The sequence below is a fragment of the Telmatherina bonti genome, assembly GCF_933228915.1.
Source record: "Telmatherina bonti genome assembly, chromosome: 15".
NCBI lineage: Eukaryota > Metazoa > Chordata > Actinopteri > Atheriniformes > Telmatherinidae > Telmatherina > Telmatherina bonti.
Genome location: NC_136613.1, coordinates 6,692,516 through 6,711,977, shown reverse-complemented (window position 1 = coordinate 6,711,977; position 19,462 = coordinate 6,692,516). Strand labels below are relative to the sequence as shown.

The 19,462-nt window shown below is 42.9% G+C and overlaps 2 protein-coding genes across 6 annotated transcripts in view; one reads left to right on the top strand and one right to left on the bottom strand.

Annotated features, from left to right (window-relative positions):
* vwa8 (von Willebrand factor A domain containing 8) overlaps positions 1–6,896 on the bottom strand; it is a 116,755-nt gene extending 109,859 nt beyond the window's left edge. For 4 of the 5 annotated variants that reach the window (XM_079254070.1, XM_079254072.1, XM_079254071.1 and 1 more), the window contains exons 1-3: positions 5,339–5,545; positions 3,382–3,459; positions 3,165–3,295 (exon numbers count right to left, since the gene is read on the bottom strand). In XM_079254070.1, coding sequence (XP_079110196.1) covers positions 3,165–3,295; positions 3,382–3,459; positions 5,339–5,477 — 348 coding nt within the window. In that variant the 5' untranslated portion in view covers positions 5,478–5,545. Of the gene's footprint in view, positions 1–3,164; positions 3,296–3,381; positions 3,460–5,338; positions 5,546–6,849 lie in introns of those variants that run through there. The other variant, XM_079254073.1, reaches the window with a different exon arrangement.
* Positions 6,897–7,152: 256 nt separating this feature from the next.
* The window catches only part of dgkh (diacylglycerol kinase, eta), a 93,649-nt gene continuing 81,339 nt past the window's right edge, over positions 7,153–19,462 (top strand). The window contains exons 1-2 of the mRNA XM_079253701.1: positions 7,153–7,336; positions 8,338–8,505. Of these exons, the coding sequence (XP_079109827.1) occupies positions 7,289–7,336; positions 8,338–8,505 (216 nt within the window). The 5' untranslated portion in view covers positions 7,153–7,288. The remainder of the gene's footprint in view (positions 7,337–8,337; positions 8,506–19,462) is intronic.

The following is a 19,462-nucleotide window of genomic DNA, read 5'->3' as shown; positions in this document are numbered from 1 at the left end:
AATTTTTTTTTTTTAATTTCCTTGTTTTGGATGTAGGCGGGCTTTGTTGTGCATGCGATTCCTCACCTGTGTTCTGGTGTTTCTGTTTTCAGGGTTTGTGATTCTATTGTGCATGACTGGTTGATTCATGTAAAATGGTTGCATTTTAGGGTTTTAGTTGGCCATTGATTTGTCTGATTATCATGTGTTCTCATTTATGAGGTGGTTGTTTTGTTGTTTGTTCATAAAATTTCTCCTGTTTGGTGATCTATATGACACAGGTTTCATTCTGATCAGAAGAGGGGTATTGACATGGAAATTTTATGTTCTGACTTAGATTTTCATATATTTCATAGTCCTAGCATATATTCTTTTCTGATTCTGGCTTTGTGGGCTTTCTGAAAAGGTCATGATGAACTGAGGAACTGAAGCTTAGTTCCACAGTGTCTGCTTACTCCCCTTTACAGACAATGTGTAGAAGACATGTCTGCATTCAGACATCTGGGATCTGATTAGTTAGAACACTCTCTTCCTTGAAGAGGGTTACAGCTAACAACAGACATTTCTTGTTTAGAATAACATAGATTCAGGGCAGACAATGCGAGGGTAAAATGATGGTTCAGGCCGGACTCAGGTAGAGCATTCCAGACTTCTGCCCCGTCGGACCTCTGGACTGTCTCTCCAAATTGCAATTTGTATTATTCTTTACTTTATTTTCTGTTCAATAAACTTTGTAATCTTTTTCACTTCAGAACCAGACTCCTCGTCATTGACAGACTTTTTCCTCAACACTCTGACAACGTGAATAACTTTCGCAGGGTTAATATAAACGTACAGATCTGTTCAGAAACCCGACTGACGGCTACAGAACTTCAGAGGTTCGTACTCAGATGTGAATGATTAGAAAAGTACTCGACTTGGCCAACCTGTGAAAGCTAAACACAGCGAGGGAGTTTTTTCTGTAAATGCATGAATGAATTATGACAAATTCTAGTTGTGTCGCAGTAGATTTAGCTGCATTTGTTTCTACGAAGACGCAGCTGAATGCAGCGAGAAAAGAAACATGTTTGTGCACAAAGCGGCAAAGACAAGACAGCAGCTCTGAGACACGTTTTTCTTTCTGACTGGAAGTCTGATAGAAGAAAAGCAGCCAAAGGTTTGCTTCATCCTCTGTTGACCTTTTTACCAGCTTTAGTTTGCGTCACTTCTTCATATTCTCAACACAGAAATGTGTAAAGCTGCAGGTTAAACAGCCCTGTATTTCAGCTGCATTTTAAAACTGATTTACAGCCTGGATTCACTCAACAACAGACTGGGAAAGTTGAGGAATCCTCAGAAAACATGGGTGTGAAAACCTCCACAGGTGAGCCGGTTAACTGGGAACAGGTGGGAATAAAAGGAGCAGAATGGCTCAGTCATTCACAAGCAGGGATGAGGAGACGGCCACCGCATGAGAAAACAGTCCGACAGTTTAAGAACAACGTTTCTAAACCTACAACTGAAAGGATTGTTTTATTTCTTCATGTACAGTTCATAACATCATCAAAGATTCAGAGAATCTGGAGAAATCTCTGTACGTACGGGACAAGGCCAAAAACCACAGACTGTATATAAAAAGATGGGCGTCGTCACCCGTAGGTTTCTGAAGAGCTGAATTGAAGCTCGGTGGGCGGTTTCTACCATCACCATCTTGGCAGCATCATGCGTGTCGTCTCGCCCGGAAAATACAAATATGGGCAAAGAGGTGGAGCTGAGAGGGGGGCTGTGAGCGTCATGGTGGATGATTGACATCAAGCGAACTCCGAGCTTTCTGTAGCTAAGAGCTAACCAAGCTAACCCGGAGATAACAGGAGCTAACCAGCTAACGGAGGTTAGCGGGCTAAAGCTAAGTCACGTTGTTAACCGGCTAAAAACCGCGGTTGTTCTACGTTCTTCTTACTTGAAGCGGAAGATTGGGTACCTGTCAATCAAAAGGACACGCCCCAAAATATGCCGAACTTCGAGATTAAATTACTTTTAAACAGGCGAGTTGTCCTGACCTATTAAACCTAAAACGGATTTTTGAACCAGGCTGTAAACATGTTTATTCCTGATGTAAACATGTTTATTTCTGCTGTAAACATGTTTATTTCTGCTGTGAAGTTGGTCTTTTTAACATGGGAGTCTATGGGGATTTGCTTTGTTTTTCTTTGCTCTGTTTTTCAGCCCCTAGTGCAGTTTTATGCACTTCCGCATAGGCTTCACTTTTTTTTTTTTTTTTTTAAATTTTATCTTTTAACAGTGAACATAGTCACATCATACATTATAATCATGCCCCATTTGACATTACCTACGTAATAAAATGAAACATAGATATCAGGGTTATGAAAAATCTGATATTAAAGCAAGAAAAAGTACAACAATAACACATATAATCAAAACAACCAAGCACGCACACACACACTAACAAAAAAAAATAAATAAATAAAAAAAACCCTGAGAGGATTGTTTTGATATTCACATACAGTAAAATAAAATTAGACCCTGGATAACTTTACATGTAAGCCTTATCAGCAGCACATAGGCTGCACTTTTAACCACTGGAGACTCCGTCCGTCTTTCATATACAGTCCGTGTCAAGAACCAACACTGAATCATTGTGACCTTCGACCCTTCAGGCACCACTCCGTTAAAAACCGACGTCATTGTGTTCAGTTTGACCATACAGTTCTTGTCTTTGCTGTGTTTCCACCTGAATATGGGTTAAAAAGTCATAAAATCACTGTATTCTGTTTTCATTTATGTTTCACACAACGTCCCAACTTCGTTGGAGTTGGCTTTGTACATGAAACTTTTAGGACGGGAAACTTTCTGGGTTCCTTTGCCACAACTCTGCCGTACTTTGCATCTTTATTTACAAGTCCATGTTTTATGTTTTTATTTCCTGACTGAACAAATGTCAAAAGTTTAAAGCAAAAACTGGAACGAGAAAGCCAAAGACACAGACAACAAACAAACCCAACACAGCGGAGTGTTTACTGTAGCTGGACCGTTTAAATATCCGTCCTAAAGCTACTGTTTGGAATAATTTGCGGAAAGAGAGGATTGGGCATCGGATGCAATCTGCTCATTATTACTGATGAATTATCTCCTTCATTTGGTTTTATAAATATTTTGCTCTGTGTGTGACAAACATGACAACTTACAAGGTACTGCATGGCTATGGATCGTCTCAGGGGTCCCGGTGGTCCGATGAGAAACACGTCTTGGCCCAGGAGGTCTTTCTGCATGATCCATCGAAGGTGCTGAGCCACCATCTGCGGCATGAGGTCTGAAACTGGAAAACCCGGAACAAATAAAGAAAGGACTGGTTATGCAGACATATATGGTCAGACTCACAAACACACAAAGAGAGTGACGTACTGTGCTTGACGGGAACGAGCTCTGGATTCTGGGGTGACTTGAGTTTGTACGCGACCTCGCCGATCATCACGGTGTCGCCTGCAAGCAGGACAGAGAGACCGAAGATCCTTCACAGAACGCTCAGAACAGATGACTTTCTGTTAGCGTCTACCACAGAAACAGCACATAAAAACCAACCAGTAACACTGATTTCTGGACCTGCTGCTTCCCTCTGCTGTGCTGCACAAGAACCAGTAAGAAAAATAAAATGAAGAATAAGAGTTGCAAATGAAATAATTATATATGAATTGTATGAGGATCATTTTTATGACACCTTGCTGGGAAGTTGGAGCGTCATACAGGTCACATTTATTGTAGTTAATAAAGCTCTGACCAGTTTAGGGCCAAAATACACATCAGACCTTCTGGTTCACTGTGAACTTTCCATCAGGTGCAGAATTTCTTTCTATTCCAAGATTTATTATATTATATTATATTATATTATATTTATATTATTCCCAGATCCTCCTCAAATTAATTATTATCTCCTACAATATTGAATTTTATATTGATTAATATTGATTAATAAAGTATTTTTTTATATATTGATTAGTATTTTTCATTTCATTTAGGACCAAACGCGGAGAAGCTGCTTTTAGTTTTTATGCACCTTTCATTTGGAATCGTCTCCCACAGAACTGCAGCTTAGTTGATACTCTGTTATCACTCATCAAAACTTCTCTTTTCACTGTTGCATTTAGCTAATATTTTATTTTTGTTTTGTATTATATTCTATTCATGTTTATTTGTCTCCTGCCTGGAGAAGCTGAGTTTTCTGCACCCTGTTATTTTCTATTCTTTGCTTCATATTGTGTTTCATATATGTTTGCACCTGGTTACTTGTAGCTGTTAAATAAAGCTTCAAGGTAAAATAAAACGAACATATACACATTTCTGTTGCATAATAAAGAATTTTCTAGAAAAGAGGTTTGCCATATCATTATAGAAATGCCATAATAGAAGCTAAATCTTAATATTAAAGAGACAAATTCATCATTAATCGCAATTATCTGTACGGCAGTTATTAATTTAATAAGATATTACACATGATCTATAATAAAACCATCCAACCACACAGCAGGATGCAGATATACACAGCACAACATGCTTTATGGAGAAAAAAACAACATCAAAAATAAAACAAGACAAAAAAGTGTGATGCAGAGCAAGGACATCATGTAAAATCCTTTACAATTTTTATTTAAATGGGAATAAAATAGTGGATTAAATGCAGCATGAATGATGTGATGGGTCCAACAAGTCTCTAAAATCTGCTCATAAAAATCAAAATAAATCATTTGCTTCGACTGAAATACAAGGGAACATAACCAGCCTACCAATAATTCCCAAAATGATAATGTATGTTATGGCTGCCATCTTGTCTACGTGCAATCAGCAGCTTAATTGGACTTATTGATCATTTTTGCAAACAACAGCAATGAAGACATCATTACAAATAACTGGCATGCCTTTAAAATCAGCTGGGAGTGTGTGAAATTGCATTATTACGAAACACCTGCTGGTGACCTTTCACCCAAAAGCCTGTTAAAGGCAGATCTCGTCCTCAGTATCAAAACCAAGTTCATTTTTACTGCTGAATACACATTTTAGTTTGTTTCTACCTGAACACAACCTGTAGAATCCCCTGCATTTTGTCAGGAGGTAAAGCAACAGAGGCTCCAGCTGTGAACACTGAGCACTGATTCTCCAAAAAAAAAAAAAAAATACATTTTAAAAAATAAATTTAAAAAAAAACATGCCGATTCTAAATTAAAAAAGAAATTAAATTAAAAACAAAAAAACATGCTGATTCTAAATAATAACAATAAAAAAAACAATAAAAACAAAAAAGAAAAAGCATGCTGATTCTTCTGCGTGTGTCTGCGGGGTTTCAGCTGGAGTCGAGCCGGCAGGTTACCTGAAGATGTGCTGATCAGTTTGACCTCATGAGTTCTCCACATCCAGCCGTCTCTTCCCAGGACAGAACCCAGAATGTTCCGCATCCTCCTGGCGGCGACAGCGGCTGCCGAGCCGCCGCATAATAAATGAGAATGCATCTTTTAGTTGTTTGCGCTGCAAACGTGAAATAAAAACGTTTTCTTGCGATTACAACACGCACTGAGGAGGTTTCATTCCTGTTTCATAACGACTGTCAGCTCATTCTGCTGCTGGCGGAGGAAAATAACTGAAGAACAGAACGGTCCGACACTAAAGTCGTCCGTGGTCTTTCAACGTTCTTAACAATGGTTCCGCTAGATCCAAACTTAGTTAACGTTTTGATAAAGACAACTTATAAAATACAAAACTTTGCATTATGAAAATAAATAAAATGTTTTTGTTTATGTGAACATAGTGTTTGGTTAAATATGTCATAATTAAGCTGTTAGATATGCAGGAATACAACAAAACCAAGACTACTTCTACAGTCACAGATAATTTTTTAAATGTTGAAGAACTCTACATGACTTGGTTTACAAAAATATACCAACAGTATACCGCCAACACCACAAACTGGTGTCTATATATATATATATATATATATATATATATATATGTGTGTGTGTGTGTGTGTGTGTGTGTGTGTGTGTGTGTGTGTGTGTATCTGTGTCTGTGTCTGTGTGTGTGTGTGTATCTGTGTCTGTGTCTGTGTGTGTGTGTGTGTGTGTGCCTTTCTGTGTCTCCGCCATTTATTGATCCATGTGCCCACTTACTTACAGGTTATTGGCCGGCAGCTGGATGGGACTGATCCCCCGTGGGGGTCTTTCAGTATCAGGACTGTTCAGTCCTCGGCTCGGTCAGCCCCAACATATATACATACATACATACATCTATATATATATATCTATATATATATATATATATATATATATATATATATATATATATATATATATATATATATATATATATATATATATATAAAATATACATTCACTTTTTTTCATTTTTATTAAATGATTATTTACTTATTAAAAGTAAAGCAAAATCAGTAAACGTAAACGGCCAATGATTCTTCAGATCAATAGTTTATATTGATCCTGCATTTTTACGCTTTCATCACAAGCTTGTGCAAAACTTCCTTTGAACTAAATAACATTTTATGTTTGTTCATTATTGTGATGGACTGGCGAGCTGTCCAGGGTGTACCCTGCCTTTCGCCCAAAGACTGCTGGGATAGGCTCCAGCTTCCTGCGACCCTTCATCGGACTAAGTGGTGAGGATAATGAATGATTGAATATTTTTTCATTATCTCTGAATCTTCAACTTTAGGGAAGTCATAGCGTCCAATAATTTTACGACTTTAACATTCTCTTCATAAGATATAAACATTTTAGACAGACATATATAATCAGCCATGTAGTAGAGTATGAACACTGCATTGTGATGTAGTACAACAACATAAGTACATGTCACGCTACATTCACTTACACATTGGAGCATATGAGGTCAACCCGGGGAAAATTACATTTTTACGTAATATTAGTCACATTTTGATTGTCTGTTCTTGGGGTGGTACCTTGGGGGGGGCTCTGTGCCCTCCCCCACCCCTCTGGCTCCGCCCTTGAGTCGCGCACAGACTTGGCCCTCTCACCTCGGGCTGTGACAGCCCAGCACGGAGCTGCGCGCGCTTTTAATCTAGTTTGACATTTATCACGTGGAACACTGATAAGCTCAGCCCTCGAAGGAAAGAGAGAGCGCAGCGGAGGGGAAGGAGAGGTGGGAGGACGCGGCTCCACGTCCCGTCTCCTCCTCAGTGCGCTTTCCAGTGGCGTCCAGCCAGGGCAGCCAGGCAGCTTTTCACTTCCTCCACCTTCCCCCTCATTCGGTTCTTCTCTTCCCCGGAGCGGACGCAGAGGACTGGGAGACTATGGAGGATGTGTTCCCCTACAGCCGGAGTCCCGCATGGGAAGACTTGGTTCGTATTGCCTGCGATGCAACACTGGGAACTTCAGCACATCAGACTGCTTCCCGTTTCGCTGCGATCGCTTCTGACCAGAGAATAGAAACAGAAAAAGGCATGAAGCCACAAATCCAGCGCAAATAATGACTTTTTGTTGGTTTTTAACCAGGAGATGTTTAGTCTCCTGACGACTTTTGTGCGTAAAGAGTCTTTTCCATTATTGCCGTGATTTCTGGGCAGATATGTCGCCATAAAAGCCATTTTTATCCAACTTTAGGACGTTTTGATGCGTTTTTAAGTTTAAAAATCACGCAAAAGTCGTCCATATGGACCTGGAAGGAGACTGGTTCCTCTTTTCTCCAGTTTTGTCTACTGTTATGTCAAATCAAACAATCAGCTTCTTAGATTACAGGAGTTACTTATTACAACGTTTTAAGATTGGACTTCATATTTTTATAACAGTACTTGATCATCTGAAGCTTACTTTATGTTGTCACGCAACAAAATCACGGACAGAAAGAAAAACGTGTCTTTTCGTGCGTAAAACATCCGTTTGCCTTTAAATGCAGCCTGCTGATGATTCTCCACGATCCCCCGTGTTTCTGCAGCTTATTGCAGCTCTAAAACATCTACTCAGCATCTCGTGTTGTGGAGAAAGAGTAAAGTGAAATGAAAGAAGTTTTATTTCCTCTTTGTGGCACTCCCTGTAGTGTGTGTGTGAAACAGCCACTAGGGTCTGCCGTGGCACGGACCAGTCCGCCGTGGCACGGTGTGGATGAGGCTGTCTGTCCCCCCAGTCCGGACTGGCCCTGCAGACTGGAGACATCTGCCAGCCAGTAGGGTGGGGGGCACTGTGGAGCCCACCCCCACCGCGCCGCGTTCACCAGTCCACACGCAGGCGTGGAGTCGCGGAGAGATGACCGCGAGGAGAGACGCTTCCCAGACGCTCGGAAGCTCCCCCCACCCCGGAGAGGAAGAGAGCTAACCCGGACTGCTTTTATCCCCCCCCTCCACAGGAGCCGGAGAAAGGACCCGCGTCGTCTGCGGCGGGGGTCCATGCCCATGTGGTGGGCACCGTGGCCGGCTCCAGCGCCGCGGACGAGTCCTCGGACAGCGAGGCAGAGCAGGAAGGCCCCCAGAAACTCATCCGGAAAGTGTCCACCTCCGGACAGATCAGGAGCAAGGTAAGACGGTTGTCTGTGGGCTTTCTGGGTGTTGGAAGCTGCTGGGGGGGGGGGTCTGCAGAAAACCTGTTGCTCTTGGTAGAGAGAACCTGGACCAGGAGGAAGTTTCAGGATGAGAACAATACAACCATCCACCCTAAAATAAACCCACACATGTCCATGTGCAGCAGTTATTTCACATCTACAGAGCTTTTATGTTTATGCCATCCTTCCTGGGAGAACTTCAGGTTGTTCTGACCAGAGGATTCCAAGTGATGAAGAGATTCAGGCTTCGTCACTTAAAATCCTCCAACGGTCTCTTTTCGGGACACGTCAGGCTGCAGGCGGGCAGCCGGTACCCTCTTCTTCCTCAGCCACGCTGCCTGCAGAATGCAGTTCTTCCTTTCCCGGCTCTTATGCTGGACGTGTTCCTGACAACAGGCTGGATTATTTCTTCAAACAAAGATGTGGACTTCTGATTGGTCAGACCCCAGTCCAGGTTTCCACTGTGTGACGGTCCAGTCCAGATGTGTCCGACTCACCTTTGGAACTTCGGACAAAGCTCATCTTCTGCACAGTTTAGCTTGCAGTGACATCTGTGAATGTCACCCTGCGTTGTCGAGTCTGACAAAGGTTTCCGCAGTAATCCCTGTGTGTGTGTGTGTGTTTGTGAGGGATCAGAGATTAGTGTCCAGTTTAGACTTGCTGGGAGAAATGTGCACATTCTCTCCGTCCCTTATAAACGCTTCAATGATTTTCTCACACGTTTCCAGACAAACTGATCCTCTGAAGATCGTTCCTCCTCACACGGATACTCCTGGACATCCCCTGCTGATCCCAACAACAAGCGTGAATAGTCTGAATTCTGTGCGTGTCTCTGGCTCCTGCTGCCATGCGCTCCAAGATTGTAATAAATAATCTTCCGTTTTGCCAACAATCTGCTGCAGCTTAGCTTCTGGCGTGCACAGCCCAGTAAGAGGATGCTCTAAGTCTCTGACACCTAAGCTCTCTTGGCCCACTTATCATTTACACCGTAAACGAGTGCCTTCCTCCCACACCAATGGATCCACTTAATTATTGACGGCTCCACTCCACCCCGCCACCTATATTATTCAGGATGTGAGGGGTCTTATTTAGACAGTTTGGACGAAGTCTTACGTATCATATGCAAATGATTTATGTCTTTTATTCTACAGTTCCTTGAGTTTTCAGTATCCAAGGTGCAAAAAACAGAAGAAAATAAACTTTTTAAAGCTGCTAAAGTTACTTGAGTCCAAATATAAAGAAGTTATTTTGTCCAGCTGGTGCCGTTCTGGTGTCTCTGCTGCTTCTGCAGCTACAGCAGGAAGTTTTAGAGGTGGAGAAAAGTCAGGGCGATATGAGTCAGGATGCACACGCCGCCTGCAGAAATGCACATAAAGAGAGGCGTGTCGTCGCGCTGGCTGGACCAGAACCTGATGAACTCCATCCGGCCTGACGAACTGCATGCAGAACGTCAGCATGGAATCACCGCATACTGCTGTCTCTGCTGCATGCAGATCTTCTTTTCTGCTCTTATTGTATCAGTGACATTGTGCAAACGGAGGTCTCAGACTTGTGTGTGTGTGTGTGTGTGTGTGTGTGTGCTGAGAGTTACTAATGGATCATCCAGGCACTGACTCACAGAGTGTTGTTCCACCGGCTTGTTTGTTCACCCCTGGACCGTGTGTGCATCACATCGTCCTCATCCACCTCTCTCCGTCCACTATCTTTCCACTTCTCTGGTTGCCACAGACAACCACGTCTTCCATTTCTCATCGGTTGGCTCCATGGCGATACTGTCTGCGAGACAGCTGCTTTGCTTGAAGGGCCACATATGCCATACAGTAAGTCCTGTCTCCCGTGTTTTTGTCTGATACAGTCGTGGAATAGAAATTTGACTCTTTATGATTCAAGTTTTAATGTATCAGGATATTTTAAAAGAAAAAAAAAATCCTCTTTTTGGTCTAAAAATGATATAAACTATGCTCCATGACCACCAGCACATGACATGTAACACTGCAGTATTATTTATTGGACATAAACTAAACCAAAATGCAGAAGCCAGAGTTAGTTTTCATTCCAGTGTGAGTTAACATGATGCCAAGGAGGAAAGACATCAGCCGTGATCTTAGGGAAACAACCGTTGCTGCCCATCAATCCGAGATTATTTCCTAACGATGATTTACAAAAGGAAAAGATTAAAAACAGCTGATAATCCACCCAGGATCACTTTTACTGATGGAACTGATGTGTTACAAACAGTCGAACATCTGCCGATACGGACATTAAAGACAAACTACAGAACTTTTGCCATTTTCCCGCCACCAACCCCCCCATATCAGCGGCTAATCCAGCCTCCACCCTGCATCCTACCTGACCTGTTAGCTCTGTCTCCAGCCAGCAGACGACCATCTCACCATAGCTCTTGTTTTGTCACTTTTGTCTCTTTTAATCTTCTTGTTTCTTTGCTGAATCAGCAACGTTGCGTCTTCCAACATCCAGTTCCTTATTTTCCCGTGAAGCCAAACGTCACGTTACATCTGGATGTAAAAGGTGTATCGTGTCAGTTCCTCAGCCTCGGGACGCTGCTGGACAGCTCTAGAAATGCACATGATAGATGTGACTGTGTCACCGGACCAGTCAGAGACGCCGAGTTTTAAGGTCAGAAAGTTACATAATGCGTCTTTAACGGAGATACATCGTAGATTTATAGAGCTGGACACCTTGCAGTCATGGAAGGGACCATGAACACTTCTAGATACCAGAGTATTCTAGAGTCAGATGTGAGTCCATGTGTCTGACGGCTGCAGCTTGGCTGAAACGGTCTCATGCAGCAGGACGATGATGCCAAACACAGCAGCTGATCTACGACCAGAAAAGAAAAGAATCACAGTGTTGATGCGATCCAGTCAACGTCCAGACTCCAACCTGACTGAAATGCAGTGGTAGGACCTTCAGAGAGCTGCAGAATCCAACGTACTGAAGCAGATTCCTCCACAACCATGAGAGACAGGCTGCGTCGTACATGCTGCTTGTAAATTCCGCCTGTTTAAGAACCTCATGATGTGTTCGGACCAGAACTGCTGTTTATAATGAGGGTTGTTTACCTCATTTTTTCAGAAATGAAAGAGATTCTCAGCATGATGAGACTCGTCAGGAAATTTAGCAGAACTGTTTTTCTGTGAATATTTGCCCGTTTCATGAGCAACATTATATTGATGCATGAAGAGGAGCGGACATGAAGAGCCATAAAGCCGTTCATTATGAGCGTCTGCAAGCCGGGCAGCCTGCTGTGGGCTGTCGTGATAAACCCTCAGTGGAAAATCAATACATTGGCAGCGGTAAACCGTTGTTGTTGAGCAGTTGGCTGATGCACAGATGAGATAATAGGTATCATTTATGTCTGCCTGATGTTCTGTAACCTCTCTCCTCATGCAGAAAATCAGGGGATTCAATACACTCATTTACAGCAGTTTCTGCCTCTCCCTAATGCAGCGTTGACTTCAGCCACATGCTTTGCTGTGAACTGCAGCGACGTATGTGGAAGAAATCACCTGTCATCTCCACTCTCGGCCCGCTTTCTGTCACGCTGCAGCCAAACAGAGCATATAAACCTGTGACTAATACTGTGGCTGTGTGATGGAAAGCAGAGCTAATGGCATTCCTGGGTCTGCTGCTGCTGCACAGGGTTTCAGACCCAGCGTAATCTGGAGCAGATAGATGTCCAGTTAAAGGGGGATGAAGGAAGAGATGGGAGGTATTGGGCTGAGTTCTTTTCTCTCTCTGTAGCATGGATGTTAAAGTCCCATCCTGGAGAGCTCTGTTGTACTTTTAGATGCATCCCTTCTCCAACGCACCTGAATTAAAAGGCTGAATGTTGTCATCTTTATGTCTGTTAACCAAGCATTCATTTAATTCAGGCGTGTTGGACAAGAGATGCTGCTGAAAGATGGAGAACAGTAGATGTCGACAACCGGGCTTTGGCCCCCCTGCTCTATAGAGTGACCATGTTTTATATGCAGTCTCTTTTGCATACTTTTTTCTTATGATATTTGTATATGAAGCATATTTAAGTTGTCAAGTTCTCCCCATAAAGTCTTGCCTGAAGGGACGTTTAGCCACTATGATTCAATATCTCGGTCTACCTACTAAGAAAACAAACATTTCTTCCTGATACCATATTAAGAAATTTCCTGCTTCATTTCACTTTAAAAGGTCACATTTCAAACACATACATGCAAAGAGAACAGGGCTGAAGGAGAATCTTTTCTTCTGCGTTTGCTGCATGGGAGTTTGCCCAACCAGTCTACATGTGCTTGGTGGACCTGGAGAAGGCATTCGACCGTGTCCCCCGGGGGCTCCTGTGGGGGGTACTCCAGGAGTATGGGGTACCGGACCACCTTGTACGAGCTGTCCGGTCCCTGTACGACAGGTGTCAGAGCTTGGTTCGCATTGCCGGTAGTAAGTCGGATTTGTTTCCGGTGAGGGTTGGACTCCGCCAAGGCTGCCCTTTATCACCGATTCTGTTCATAACTTATATGGACAGAATTTCTAGGCGCAGCCGAGGTGTGGAGGGGATCCAGCTTGGTGGCCTCAGGATTGGGTCCCTGCTTTTTGCGGATGATGTGGTCCTGTTGGCTTCATCTGGTCATGATCTCCAGCTCTCGCTTGAGCGATTCGCGGCCGAGTGTGAAGCGGCTGGGATGAGAATCAGCACCTCCAAATCTGAGACCATGGTCCTCAGCCGGAATAGGGTGGATTGCCCTCTCCGGGCCGGGAGTCAGGTCCTGCCTCAAGTGGAGGAGTTTAAATATCTCGGGGTCTTGTTCACGAGTGAGGGAAGGATGGAGCGCGAGATCGACAGACGGATCGGTGCGGCGTCTGCAGTAATGCAGGCTCTGAGCCGGTCTGTCGTGGTGAAGAAGGAGCTGAGCCAGAAGGCGAAGCTCTCGATTTATCAGTCGATCTACGTTCCTACCCTCACCTATGGTCATGAGCTGTGGGTCGTGACCGAAAGAAGGAGATCTCGTATACAGGCGGCTGAAATGAGTTTCCTCCGCAGGGTGGCCGGGCTCTCCCTTAGAGATAGGGTGAGGAGCTCAGTCATCCGGGAGGAGATCAGAGTAGAGCCGCTGCTCCTCCGCATCGAGAGGAACCAGTTGAGGTGGCTCGGGCATCTGGTCAGGATGCCTCCTGGACCTCCCTGGTGAGGTGTTCCAGGCACGTCCCTCTGGGAGGAGACCCCGGGGAAGACCCAGGACACGCTGGAGGGATTATATCTCTCGGCTGGCTTGGGAACGCCTCGGGATCCCCCCCGCAGAGTTGGCAAATGTGGCTGGGGAGAGGGAAGTCTGGGCTTCCCTGCTTAGGCTGCTGCCCCCGCGACCGGACCCCGGATAAGCAGCATGAAGACAAGATGAGACGATATATATATATATGAAGTATGTATACAGACATAAATAAGTAGAAATAAATAAACAAAATCAAGCTGTTTAGAATGAATCAGGACATTAGAAGTGACACCCAGCTGTGGTTTTTACTGGGAACTCTGAACAGGTATAGATTATAAATACATATTTTCAATAAATAGATTGAAAATAATCTTTCTGCAGGGGGGGGGGGGGGGTGTCATGAGACCAGATGGCAAGACCATCACTTAACATCTCCAGTACTCAGTTGACACATACATTACTACCCATGAATATGTTCCAGATGCACAAAGGAGACCATAGACAGGACAATTACCCCCTCCTACCTACCAGATTGCAATTTTCCCATCACTTTGGGGAAATTTTAGCATGTGGTGGGAAGCGAAGGAGGAAGGGTACACTCAGAGGAGAGGACGATATGCCAGCACAGTCACAGCAGTGTGGTGCAACTGGGAACCAAACAGGGGGAGAGTTTAAACATTTCAGCGCTGGTCTATGAAAGGCTTGATTGTTCTGGCTCCACATGCACTCCAGCCTCACTCAGCAATGACAAATGCTTTGGTTGTGGGTGCACAACAGAGTCTAACAGCGTGGAATGATTGCTAAGACAGTGGACGTCTCTCAGCAGTCCGCCAACGAGGACACATGTATGTAAGCATCTTTATGGACCGTCCGGTTCTTGCAGCAGTTTAGTGTTGGGGGGAGGGGGTGTCATGATTTAAAATTGCCAAACAGGGAAAGGCTTTCTTCTGCCAAGCTGAGGTCTTCCTCCCAAGAGCCAAAAGCCAAGGTGGAGGTATGTGTTTATTTCTGCGGGCTTGTGTGTGTGTGTGTGTGTGTGTGTGTGTGTGTTTTGGTCTCTGTAGAGGAAAAGCGGAGCACTTTTTTTTTCATTTGTAATGAGTGTATGCAAATATGTGGACTTTTCTGATCTGTGAGGATTTTGCTAGTGAAACGATGGTGGCGGTCCTGTAACTGGAAAAACCACATTCTGTACGTTTACATGGGAGTTTTAATTCCTGTTTAATTCCGAATAAAAGTTTATTCTGCTTTAAACTGATGAAAAACGACCACGTAAACATTTAATTCCTAATGCTAATTTCTACTCAGAATTAAACTTAACTCCGAGGTAAGTGGCTGGTTTATTCACATTTCAATCCCAAACTATTTAATTCTCTGTCATGTAAACCTTCATTCTGCTCTAAGTTAACTCCGGTCGTTCTGAGCATGCTCGTTACCTTGTCCTGTCCCGATGACGCGCATTGTTTTGCCTCCCGTGTTCGGTGGTCTATCTTTCTTCTTCTTCTCAGTTGCTGCTAAAAGGGAAGTATTATGTTGCTGTTGAGCTGCTACTTCACATTTATAATAAAAATAGCGGTGAAACTGGTACTTATTATGTCTTATTCAGATTTATTATTTCCATGTATACTCGTAGGAGAATACGTATATTTAATATTTAATTCTGAATCAAAAAACAACTTGTAACCGTACCTATTGTGTGTGTGGTTATTCCCACTTTTCCTATGTGAAGATTTAATCTTGTTTTTTTTTTAATGAAGAAAGAAAACAAAGTGAAATACTGATGATATGTCTGGGACTATTAATCAGTCAAAATGGCAATGTAAATAATTTTTTAACAGTTAAAGGTAAATTAAACTGCAAATTCTTTAGACATCTGAATGCAGCCAAACAATGAAAAAATAAAGTTCATCTTTTGAAGCTTTTTTTTAAGTCGTCAATGATTGAACTCTTCAGATTAATTTAACTAATCATCAAGTTTTTTGAGTAGCCATTCATTTCCATCAGATGTGTTAAAAAGCATGAAAACATCCTGGAGGATTGGGATTGAGAAATATTGATTTCACAAACAAAAGCATAAAAAACACACATTTAACTGAAAATTAACTAAATACACCTTCGGAAAATGTCAAACTGTTGCTCAACACTGATTTAAAGGATGTCAAGAAGGCCTGGTTGCTTGGAAACACAACGTTAAAGCAAACCGGGCAGGTTGTTAGTCCAGACAGATATGCAGGGTTATTAATGTAACTGTAATATCATACTTGGGTCATTTGTTTTTAACAGAATGTGTGAAACTGAGAAGTTGCCCATGGGCAAGAACATTTTCCAGCCAGTATGAAGAGACTGCATCGTCACTGAGATGCATCATGTACCTCATCATGACCTCACGACCATAACAAGACCCCAGTTAGATGCCGTTAAACATTGTTCTGCTTCACTTAACTTTTGCAGATAAAATGTTACTGTACCATGATCTACCAGAGGTTTAAAGCTACAGCTGCGTCAGTCCAGAATGATTATTATTCATTCAGAAAGTCTGAAACTTTTTTCATTTGTGCTGTGTGCCATCTTCAGTTACCCTTCACATTTTCTAATATTTACACATCTTAACTAGTCTTACAAGTGTTCTCTTTACTCCAAAAGTACCCAAGTAATCAAAACTATGTAAGTTAAAAGTATTGAAGGCAAGGCAAGTTTATTAACAGCACATTTCATGTCTGAGACCATTCAAACCGTGAAAAGCAACACAGATGGTGCAAAGAAGGCATTAAAAAGTGGTTAAAAAAAACAGCATCAAGTAGCAAAATCACAATCATAAATTAAAATGATTAAAAGCACGATAAGATTAAAGTTATCATGCAGATTTCATGCGTAGGCGCATGAGAAATAAGATGTTTGTAACCGGTGGTTGTAGACATGAACTCCTAGACACACATCATTTCATTAGAAATGTCATTTTTCCCAAATGCCATTTTTTTGTGATGCTGCTGACACAAAATACAACTTGTCATTCATACTGTGGTACTAGCAAGGTCAAACCAAAGCTCAGCTGCATGAAGAGAATCTGGCTGGGTGATCTCAGTGATCTTTTGGTGTTAAAACAGTGGAGATGCTTGGTTTAATAGCTGGGTGCTTTACCATTCAGAAATGAAAAGTAAGTATGCAAAGAATCTTAAAACCAGTAGACAAGCTGGTGGAGAAGAAACGTGCAGCAGCCTTGTAGACTAACTGCAGGCATTAGTCCAGCTTGAGGTGATAAAGGTCTGAAGAAGATGTTGTAAATATCAGTTAAATCTGGAACGGTGTCACAGTCTGACTACAAGGAAATCGGCCGTTCTGGGTTTACCTGAGAGTTTGCAGAATCAGTGATCTTTGTTTGACCACAATCTAGCTAACCAGACTAACCCAGCGTCTTTTTTATTTTATTGGATTATCAGTCCAGAAAGGACATGTAACTGGTTTAGGACCTCCTTTTGGGAATTAAAACTAAGTCTGATAAACAATCCCATTAGAAGAAGGGATTGTTAATTCGAGTGAGACGTAGCTTAAGTTCATTAGCACGAACTTGCTAGCTGTTTGACTGATTGGTGTTATCAGAGGGAACATGGGTCTTCTTTGCAGTCTGGCGAGGAAGCTCCTGCTCTGCTCTTATCCACCAACCACAGCTGCTGGATTCATTTGAGTCGCCTGTGCTTTGTCCATTGTATAAGCTTGTGCATGTGTGTGTTGTTTTGAGCCTGTGTGTCGCCCTGTCAGTGGCCAGGCAGAATGTGGGTGTAAGGTACATGGTGCTCAGGTTACTCATTTCTCTCCGACACAGGACTCGCTCTCTGTCTCACAGTTTAGCAGAAGAGAGAAGCTGTGCACAGAGGCAACCAGCAGGGCTATTTATAGATCACTTCTGGCCTACTTGGCAACAGGAAGGAGATGAAGACAAGGAAAGGAACTATGGAGGCCAAGGAGGTACAAAACAGAAAATAGAGCTAGCGCAAAGTCACTTCTTCTAGCTGGTCAAAGAACTTTGAGGTTTGATCACGACAATTCAGATTCTCTTGACATGAAACACATTAGGACTTGTTAAAGCAACCTCTTCTGGCTGGTTTGATGGTTAAAGCAGCTGACTGCAAAACCAGCAACATGAGCCATTAAAGCTTCTCTGCCTGAGTGGAGGCAGCTAGAGTCTGGTTGAATGTCTGTTTTGCTAAGGAATCATCTATGTGATGCTACGTCTATCTGTACAGATATTTAGCAATTTTTTAAAATGTTCATTTGCACATTGACATGCAAATAGTTTTCAGGCACTGACAACTATTTTTGGGAAAATGCCCTCCAGGTCTTCACTGTGGACGGATAACTAGTATTTCTAGCTTGCTTCACCACCATGTGTGTTGCTATCTGTGTGGTTTGTGCCCCAACATGTGGCAACCCTTTTGTTTACATGGCAGCCGCAGACGAAGCCAAGACTGTGCCAGAGCTAATGTTGTGAAAAGGGCTTTTTATTTGCTTGCATATCTTGATTGTAGCTAATTATAATGAAGAACAAAGGTATTACTGGTACAGAACTTGCAGACCTCCAGCCAGCAGCTCATTTCCAGTTGATGTTCTGATCCTACAACATCTTATATGGATCCGATTATCAGATTCCAGATCTATTGATAAAGAATCCACATTGACTCATCTATACTGTGGTATTTGTTGTAGCAATGAATAGTTGTTCCCGTTCTGGATGGTAGTATCTGGAATGTCGTTCCCATTCTGGATTGTAGAATCTGGAATGTTATTCCCGTTCTTCATAGTAGTATTCGGAATGTCATCCTGGTTCTGGATGGTAGTATCCGGAATGTCGTTCCAGTTCTGGATGGTAGAATCCGGAATGTTATTCCCGTTCTGGATTGTAGTATTCGTAATGTTGTTCCCATTCTGGATGGTACTGTATCTGGAATGTCGTTCCCGTTCTGGATGGTAGTATCCGGAATGTTGTTCCTTTTCTGGATGTTAGTGTCCGGAATGTCATTCCCGTTCTGGATGGTAGTATCCGGAATGTCGGTCCCGTTCTGGATGGTAGTATCTGGAATGTTGTTCCCATTCTGGACGGTAGTATCTGGAATGTCGTTCCCATTCTGGATGGTAGAATCCGGAATGCCTTTCGCGTTCTGGATGGTAGTATCCGGAATGTTGTTACCGTTCTGCATAGTAGTATTCGGAATGTCATCCTGGTTCTGGATGGTAGTATCCGGAATGTCGTTCCAGTTCTGGATGGTAGAATCTGGAATGTTATTCCTGTTCTGGATTGTAGTATCCGTAATGTTGTTCCCGTTCTGGATGGTACTGTATGTGGAATGTCGTTCCCGTTCTGGATGGTAGTATCCGGAATGTTGTTCCTTTTCTGGATGTTAATGTCCGGAATGTCATTCCCATTCTGGATGGTAGTATCTGGAATGTTGTTCCCGTTCTGGATGTTAGTATCCGGAATGTTGTTCCCTTTCTGGATGGTAGAATCCAGAATGTTGTTCCCATTCTGTATGGTAGTATTCGGGATGTCGTTCCCGTTCTGGATGGTAGTATCTGGAATGTTGTTCCCATTCTGGGTGGTAGTATCCGTAATGTCGTTCCCGTTCTGCATAGTAGTATTCGGAATGTCGTCCTGGTTCTGGATGGTAGTATCCGGAATGTCGTTCCAGTTCTCGATGGTAGAATCCGGAATGTCATTCCCGTTCTGGATGGTA